Raw genomic sequence first — 9,629 nt, 5'->3', positions numbered from 1 at the left:
ACATATCTAGATCATCTTNTGTAGATCATCTCTACAAAATTTCTAGCCAATTTGGTGATCGTTAAGGCCCTACAAAATACGAAAAACAAATGGAGATGATGAACCGGACAGAATTCAGTCCGTCAGTATTTGTTTTTCGATTTTGAGGGCCTTAACGATCACCAAATTGGCTGAAATTTTGCAGAGATATTCTACACAAGATGATCTAGATATGTGTCGAAGGAAGTTTGAGGAAATTTAATCGGGAAGTGGTGCAAAAATGGAAATCTGCACCAAAACTTTGGTGCGGACGTCCGCACTTGAGAATTCTTGTATATATATATATACTATCATATGGAAACTTAATCACAACTTAACAGTAAAAAGAGCACTTTGGATCCTTTTCAATATTTTCATAGAATCTAAACATGGAAAAGGAAAAGAGCCCTATATATTCCAAACACAAGTTAATCATGGACGGAAGAGTTGTACTATTGGATGAAATTTGTTGATGTTGATCTATAGCTAATTAGTGACGTATCCATGATTCCAAACGTGTCTAGGCTAATTAGAAGATAAGTTTTTGATTTTTATAAGTACATTAGGGGTTTGAAGAACGCCATTATTTCTTTTTAGAATTTTTTATACATATAATTAGATTGAGATCGTCGCCGGCATGGAATCACGGGCTCACGACAATTTCTGGCAGCCGGGGTTGTGTGGGTTCAAGAGTGTACGTTGTTCCGCACTGTTGGTAAGGACTTGAGGAGTCCCGCGCTCGGAGATAGTCGAGTAAGACGATCTACTCGCAAAGCCAAGGAGAAAAACTAGCTCCACACTCCTGAACAACAAAACTGAAGATATAACCTGGTTGGGGCTGTTCTTGTGAAAATTAGGCGAGAGGAGAGTTGGATAATGAAAGCTTTTGTGAGCTTCGAACAATATTGCAATTCACAATTCTTTTCTTTTAAATGATGCCCATATGTTATTTTCACATGGCAATTCATTTACATACACTCATTTATTCAACACAATGATATTCTATTAAACATAATAACTAAAAGTACAGATATACGAGTCTGAATGAATATCATTCAAACACTAAACACAAATCGGCAAGTTTGGAGGAGGTCGTCGAATGCTAGTTTGAGTAGTACGTCCATTCTTGACAATAACCACAGAATTCATGCCCCAACTAGTGTGGCGTTCTAAATGACAATGCATAAACCACACTCCTGAAAAATAAAAACACATGTAAGTCAAGGGTAAGAGTAATATAGTGTGTTAATGCATCTTATTTATCATTTTAAGGACTTAATTATCACTTTAAGAACACAGTTTACCATTTAAAGATTAATATTGTAACTTATTTTTTTTTTTTAAGAAAACTATAAGAGGACTCATGTTATAACTTTAAAGACTTATATTAGTACTCTAATAACTCATTTTATAACTTTAATGAGATCAATTTTTTGTAAGTCGACACTCTTCGATAGAGATCAAAGATCAAGACTTGCACAGTTGCACACAATTGAACAATTAGTTCTTGATAAAGACTTTACGTCATTCATTTAAAACAACGAGAGTTCATTTGACAAATTAATTCGACATAATTTTCAAACCTGCATGTGCTTTGTGATGGTTTGATTGTGGGTGTGTATAGTTCAGATCGAACATCACACACGAAAAATGATTGTGTCGATGTATGTAGTTCAAACCCATCCTATCTTGTAGTTTAATTGTGATATATGGAGATATAGTTAGTATCCTAAAACCAAACCCTAACCCTAATAATTAAAGCTTAAGTGAAGCTCTACATACCGGGATTGTTAGCAACGAATCGAATGGCAGCCCATCCATTCTTGGGAACTCCAACAGTGTTGACAAGCGGTGGATCGACCAAGTTGTAAGTGGCCGGAGAAGTGGTCTTATTCCAGTTGCCGTAAGCTGACCCGACCACATAGAAGCTGTAACCATGCAAATGCATTGGATGGTTCTCTGCATTCCCGACATTGGTCCCTTGGTACACTATTTCAACTGATGCCCCGTACTCGATCACCTTCACCTTTGTCCCTACGTCCGGTAATAGATACACATCTGTATCAACTCCGGTGAAGTTGAAATACACCGGCGGTTGATTTGGGAAATCATCTTTGTAGACACCATTTAAGTTCCTGTGAAGATTATCAAAATAATCAGTTCATGTTTTGTTTTACTAATTGATCGAATTCTTGGTGCCATTATATGTACGAGAGGTGACCCAGGAAGCAAGGCGTACCTGTAGTATGCTTGCAGTATATCAGTAGTGGGGGTGGTGAAGCTGATATTGTTCAAGCTAGCAGCCAGCCTGTTACCATTAGGACCCCCGCATGTCACATTAGCCTCACAAGGTAGTTGGTTCACAGAGACAGTGATTAGGATTCTTTCGGTAATATTTTTGGGAACACTGATCGGATGCTTCTTGCTTGCCAAGGCCCTTAACTGGGTCGTGAAGTTGTCTGCACCTTCTTTGTCTGTGACAAAGGGAAGTGACGGCATTGGAATAGTCGATGGGGCGGAAGTTACGTTCGTGTAACGGAGGATGGCCGTGGTGGTGGTGTTGTCGAAAGGAGCGCCTGAGTCGAAGAATGGGCTGGCAGCCATGTAATAGTAACTTGGGGTCTGGTTTGCCGTTAGTAGAATGTCCATAGTTTGGCCAGGAGTTATCATTATGTAGCTTGTGACTATCGGCTTTATGTATGATGCGTCTTGTGCCACCACGGTGATGTTATGTCCGGCAATTCCAAAGAACATTTCCTCGTTCATAACCCCGTTCACTAACCGAAGAAGATAGGTTTTGCCGTATTTAACACCAAGAGTGTATATAGTTTCTGCAATATATTACGAATCGAAGGAAATTAATTTTTAATTTATAAGAGCATCTCTGACGATTACCCTATATTTTGATTTTAAAAACTTTTTCTGTGCATACTTTAATTAACAGATTTCTTGTCTTACAGACGTCATTGTCGTTGTTTTCTCTCTCATCACGTTTCCTATGTTAGGGATAGTTTTTAGAGAATATGATGTTATAGAGCTAAACAACCAAATACAATAGAGAAAATCCGAAATATAGGAAACTAGTGTACAAAAATTATTATGATGTTTTATCCTTGTTGTACTGTGTCTCAAAATTTTAGCACTTTATTCTTAGTGGTTTTGACATAATAAATCATCAAACAAGGTTTTTTCTCATAGATCGACATACCATTGGAGCAATTGTATAAGGCTCCTGGCCAGCCATTGATGGTGAATCCAGTGGACGGGTCAGGGTCACTTCCGGTAGCCGTAGCTTCATCAATTAGTTCCTTTAGGTCTGTATCGAACCACTCTCCTACGAACACCAAAAATTAAAGACAAAAGGCGATTACTAATTATGAACTCTTAATTAGTGATTTAATACCATATCTCAACTACTAGATTTATTTCATTAAAAGATCATAGAGACAAGTTATAGTATACTGTATATATACCCAAAAAAATTGTTTGTTGGGAGTAAGGCTCGGGAAATGGATAGGTCTTTCCTATCTCAGGTAAGATAACAATGTGGCCGTGGACTGTGGCTCGTGACCAGTCGCTATGTGCATGCCACCATAGTGTGCCTTCTTCATCTGAAAATATAATCTCATAAGTGAAATTCTTTCCTGGTTGAATTGGACACTGAGTTATATTTTCCGGACCATCTGACCATGGATTTCGCGGTTGCTTCACTCCATGCCTGTAGAAAAGTTCAAGCATATATATAAAGTCATATTTCAATCATATAGCTGAGAAGATAGCTAGAGACGTCACCAAATTTAGAAACAGTAATATTCCCAAACTTTTCTCCAAAAAATAGGCAAAGCTAATAATTCGTTTCTGTTGTGTTTGAAAGGGGAGTTAATTCATTTCTTATTTGTGAAGAACAAATTCTATATTTTAGTCCAATATGATATTTGACTTCATACATGGAAAGAACAGATATATTATATATGTTGAACGGAGAATCATCGACTGACATATACTGATATACATATGACAGTCGAAAATTCCTCAGAATAGGGAGTAGTACTTCGATCTGCATCTGAATGACCAGAGAGAGAGAGAGAGAGAGAGAGACCAGTGAATGGTGACACCATATTTGCCATTGTTAAGAACATTAACAAAAGCAGTGTCTCCTTTGCGAACATGAATGGTTGGACCTGGGAACGACTCATTTACAGTGAGCATCGGCTTTGTGAAACACAGTCTTGTAAAGTTCGTCTCCTTCAGCTGCGCGCAGTTAACCAGAATAAATGTTACTAAAGGAACAAATTAACATATTATTTGTCAGATTAACAAACTAAGAAACATATTATATCATAGTTGATTGATAATATAATATATCCTTACAATAAAGCTGTAGTGGTGGACGTTAGCAGCCATGGAGAGGAGAAGCCCATCAAGGAAGAAAGTCCCAAGGAAGAAGACGAGTATGCGGCAACCCATTACTTGGATGACAGGAATTTCCTCTTCTGTTTTCTTAACTCTTGCACAGCTGCAATTGCTTTCGTTTAAGTGTTGCAGCTATATATGCAAAGAGGAAACAAATTAACCGTGTCTGGCAGAGAGTAAAACACGACTTCTGTTTTCATCTGATGAAGTAATTAATAACGTCTGTGTGCATGCTAAACCTTAAATAGACTTATGAAATAACCCTGCAATCACAATAAAGTTATTGATTATAGTATAGGAAATTAGGGTGTCTCCCGTAGAGGATTGTGAATCAACAATTGCAAATATGACTCTAAAAAACTGAACAGACACTAGACAAAGATGCAATTAAAAAATATAGCTGGAGAAACTAGACACACTGACGAAGACATACACAAAATTTGGGGGAAAACTATGCAGTTTTGCTATGCTAACAAAATTCAGAAAAACGACGGACAAAATGATAAAAGACAGAAAACTAAATTTGAGGATTTTGGTTTTGAAAATCAAATAACGAAAACTAGCTAGGAACTACTTTCACCACTAGACAATGATTACACCTATGATGTGTTTACTAACATGTTCAATTCATTCGGATATCCTTACTCAAGCTAAGCCAATGATGTGTTGAACTTAACCTATCTATCCTTCTTACTTGGTACATTAAGAGAATGATGTTTTCAACTTAACTGAGGGCACGTTTACTAACTTAGAATATAAATTATCATGAATCGGTATCAATATATAACAATCGATATCAACAAGAAGCGGTATGAGAATATTTCATACCATTATATTGTTTACTTACCATAAGGAATCAAAACATGAATGAAACTAATTACGATTGATGTTGTTTACTTACCATATAGAATTGGAATTAAAACTAGTTTGATTACTAAAATACCCCTACAAGAAATGAATTTAAAATACCCCTAAAATACAATATATAAATATATATACAGTCCCCTTCCAGAGTGGGATCCCGCTTTGAAATTAAAGTGCGGGACTCCTTATTTCGCTCACTTTCAAGTTGTATTTCCACATCTCAACAGTACAATGTCTAAAACATAGTGTGTAGATCATTTCTGCAAAGTTTCATCAAATTTGAAGATCATTTGAGCTTCCGTAATCGTAATTTACACGAACGGATCTGTTTGGACAATTTTTGTTCTGTTGATTTATTTAATCTAATTCGGTACCTAAATGATCTTCAAATTTGATGAAACTATATATGAATGATCTACACACTGTGTTTTAGACATTGTACGGTTGAGATGTGGAAATACGACCTGAAAGTGAGCGAAATAAGGAGTCCCGCACTTTAATTTCAAAGCGGGATCTCACTCTGGAAGGGGACTATGTGTGTGTCTATATATATATATATATATTAGGGTTGGTTAATTTAGAAATATTATAATTATGTGAGGATATTTTAGGAAGAAAAAATTGATTTCATTACCTTGATTATGATACTCATCTCTCCCCTTGGGTATCAAATAAGGGGTTTCGTCAGGAATAGATTCCTGATATTCCTGATAAGCAAGTAAGACCTACATCCATTCCAATACATTGACTTGTTAGTAAACGTCAGAATTCACCTATTCCGGAATCAATTATACCACTCTCAATTTCATTTCAGGTTAGTAAACATGCCTTTAGCATCTAGAATGAAGCCTAGAGTGATGTTCTCGCACAGCTCTCACATAGAAGTCATTAAGGTCTAAAAGATTATAAATAAGGCTAAGCAATGTCGGTACTGATGTTGTCCTAATCTACCTAGACATTGATTTATGTGAATGAGCTCAAGTCACTCACTCACTGCTCTAGAATGCAAGTAGACATAATGATCATACAAAACATTCATAGCTTTACAACCTAGCATGCATACTAATGTTGGCCACCATCAATAAACATACAAAGTTGATCAATGATATAACGATAAACCAATGAATATCCGAAATCCATGGAACAAATTAAATAAACGCCAACTTCATAGTTACACCACCATGTCTAGGGCTTGAAAGCAGCCCCTAACTAAGGGAAAATTAGTTACTCATCATCTTTGAAAACACACAAAAGAATTTCATGAGGTTTGGAAGAAAAGAAAATACTAAAGATGAAAAACAGGGGAAATGATTGATCTTCTGAATCTGAGAGATCGATCTTTTTTGGGCTCCAAACTTTTCTTCTTCTCCTTCAATTACTTGACGGCTCCCTCTTCTCTTCTTCTCCAGAGCTTTTTTAACGTCTAGAAACCCATTTTATTCAACTTCATGACTCTTCAATTTGTTTCCTTGTGGATCTTTAACTCCTTGCTCCAAAGAAAAGTCATCATCAAATTTTCTAATTGGTCTGACAACAATTGCCATCAAACATCCAATGAAAACTCGCCTTGTCATTAAATTTTCTGCATAAATCTCCATCTTTTGGATTAGAGAATCGTCGGTCCATCAAGAATCCAAAGTGAATCAGAATTCCTCGCAATTTTCTTTCTTTAGCCTTCTTTTCCTAGTTTGCTTCGGACAACCTAATAAACACACAAACAAATAAATTATCTAAGAATAACACAAAATTACAAAGAAAAATATAGAGTTAAACAATAATAACGTAGCATAAAAATGCTCGTATAAGTGCACACGACGTAACCAACAGTCTAGCTAACCAACCATTCAGGGATGGATCCTAGTTAGAACAACCTGGGACTCAAGTCCCACCCAAATATTTTGAAGAAAAAAATGACTTGCATATAGGTGTCTTGCTTTCTCTTGATCATATCTTGATTGCAAGGTTTTTGACCAACCTAAGTGCCACTTTAGCCCACTCCAGTTGCCCAACTAATGTTTCATTTGTTTTTAATAAAAAGAGGGATCCCTATTCAAAATTAAATAAACAAAGAGATAGACAAATCAACCACATAGATAAGAAGTCTAAAAGTCTAAAACTTTAGACCAAAGAAGAAGTCAAAAACTCGTCTCTCTCTTGGGGTTGAGTGATTGAATTAATCCCTTGAATTGACACTAAATTTCATCCTTTTTCAAGCCTGAAGGTAGTTCTATCCCCGAATAGTCTCCATCTCATTTGTAAATATTTAGTGAGATGCATATACATCTATATGTTTTAGATTGTATTGACATGTTTTTTAGCTTCTTTTATGTTGCATATACAAAGTTTACAGATGTTTTATATAAGCATGCATTCAAGGGGCAAGGCTCACTACGGCCCTTTTTCTGCGTGTATACTTTTTTTTCTCTCGTGCCGTCGAGCATTTTATTATTTTTTTTAGTGAAAATTTAAGTTTCACCCGGTTTGAATTTCTGGATCCGCTTCTGCATCCATTCATCCATACATGGTACTATGGGTGGCAGTAGCTAGCTATTCTAAATTCACCTGCATGAGCTAGCTATGTAAGTCCCCATTCCCTCATATCTAGCATGGTATGTACGTACATACTATGGTTGTTAATAAAACGTCCATATGCGTATATGACATATGACCTGGTAGGAGATGAGCAATCAGATTGGCACCCCTCTTTGATCGTGTGACAAATCTTCACGTTTGGATATAAGATAATCCACACCACTCTAATTTCATCATATATCAAGTTATCAAGTAAGAAGTTTTTGATCTAGCTTGAGCAGAAACTGGTCGTTACACCAGAGATCATCAACACCTAGCTCCCTAATTAATTTCATCATAATTCATATATCACACAATCCTTAAATCATACAACATAAAAATCAAGACCTCTGTTTCCAGAGTACCAACCAACTACATAAAGTAAAAAAAATATGTCGTACGAAGGTAACACACCAATGTATACTTGTTTCCAACCATTGTATGAAGCAAAGCTAACATGTTACGCATCCTCTGGCATTGCCATCAGCAGACATCAAAAAATTTGGTACAACTGTTTTTTTTTGAAAGGAAATTTGGTACAACTGTTGAGTTATCAGCGTCGACTGAATTTTAGTCACACAACATTGTTTCACCGTCGTTTGACAAAATCAATCATATGCAGGAGGAACCAAATGAAGGAGGAACCCAGTGCATAATTTTTTTGCGAAGCAATTGTACTTCAGCTCTAGCTAGCTCCCATTGTGAATCCGAAGCTTTGTTCTATCCCAAACGCTTTTGTTCCTCTCTTTCAAAATTCCCCATAACAAAAACATTAGATCCTCAAAGTATTTATGTAAATGCTTAGCATAGAAGTTGTGATAAAGTGGTTTTGAGTTCACGTCCAAAATTAATTGGCTATGGGTGGAGAGACGCAAACCTTTATAAACCCATATGAGATGTCTCATATTCCCGATATGAGATTTATATCTCAACACGCCCTCGCACGTGTGACGAATTTTCAAGCTTGACACGTTGACATGGAGTTCATGTAGCCATTGGGCTTCACACTTTAGACGTGGGTAACCCGCTCAGATACTATGATAAAATAGTCTTAACTAGGTTCACATCTAAAACCAACTCACATATCTTTGATATGGGATTTATATCTCAATAAATTGAGCCACTCAACAAACATCGTATCAGCTTGCACAACTAAGCAACTGTGGCTGACCCTTCTATTCACTTGTAGTGCTACACTAGCCAAGCTGAACAAGCAATTACGACACAAATGAAGTGTAGTTTCAACATCACATAATAGTGATGATGCACACACTTGGGAGTCCAACACCACATGCTAGAAGCGAGACGGTCTAAAGATGGAATGATATAATTACACACGCCAAATATGCATCTTGGCAAGTGATGGTATAATTACACACGCCAAATATGCATCTTGGCAAGTGACGGCATCTTGACACGCCAAATATGCATCTTGGCCAGTGATGGTAACACCTTTCCAGATCTTCTTCCAGAAATCACTTGCGACACCAGTATTAGGCCTTCTAGATATAGAGAGTGCACAAAGGATATCCTTTGTGACGAGAAGCAGTCTTTCAATCGCCCTCCATCCTATTCAAACACTAGCACGAACTATCCCCAGTACTAGCCTCCCGCTTCCTCAAAAGAGAATATATCTCTAATCATGCCTAGTTTTCTTCCAAGTAGATACATCAAGAAGTCTATGGCTTACTGATTACTAGCAACTGATTAATTAAGGAGAAAAAATCGTCAATATATGTTCTTTTATCATGCACTATTTTAGT

General features: G+C 36.7%; 1 protein-coding gene across 1 annotated transcript; it reads right to left on the bottom strand.

Annotated features, from left to right (window-relative positions):
- Nucleotides 1-889: 889 nt before the first annotated feature.
- Nucleotides 890-4,536, bottom strand: LOC101299827 (putative laccase-9-like). Its single transcript, XM_004290404.1, has 7 exons — nt 4,390-4,536; nt 4,118-4,269; nt 3,492-3,736; nt 3,227-3,352; nt 2,258-2,849; nt 1,801-2,153; nt 890-1,214 (listed from the first exon to the last, which is right to left on the bottom strand). Exons 1-7 carry the CDS (start codon nt 4,483-4,485, stop codon nt 1,081-1,083), a joined length of 1,698 nt encoding a protein of 565 aa, XP_004290452.1. The 5' UTR covers nt 4,486-4,536; the 3' UTR covers nt 890-1,080.
- Between the last annotated feature and the right edge of the window lie 5,093 nt (nt 4,537-9,629).

This window comes from Fragaria vesca, linkage group LG2 (assembly GCF_000184155.1).
Source record: "Fragaria vesca subsp. vesca linkage group LG2, FraVesHawaii_1.0, whole genome shotgun sequence".
NCBI lineage: Eukaryota > Viridiplantae > Streptophyta > Magnoliopsida > Rosales > Rosaceae > Fragaria > Fragaria vesca.
This window is presented reverse-complemented; position numbering and strand designations above follow the sequence as displayed.

Excerpts from the sequence above, each read along its gene's own strand:
- LOC101299827 (XM_004290404.1), bottom strand. The coding sequence starts at position 4,485 with ATGGGTTGCCGCATACTCGTCTTCTTCCTTGGGACTTTCTTCCTTGAT. Across the intron at positions 4,270-4,389 it reads TCCACCACTACAGCTTTATT|CTGAAGGAGACGAACTTTAC; the intron begins GTAAGGATATAT and ends AACTGCGCGCAG. Across the intron at positions 2,850-3,226 it reads CTTATACAATTGCTCCAATG|AAACTATATACACTCTTGGT; the intron begins GTATGTCGATCT and ends AATATATTGCAG.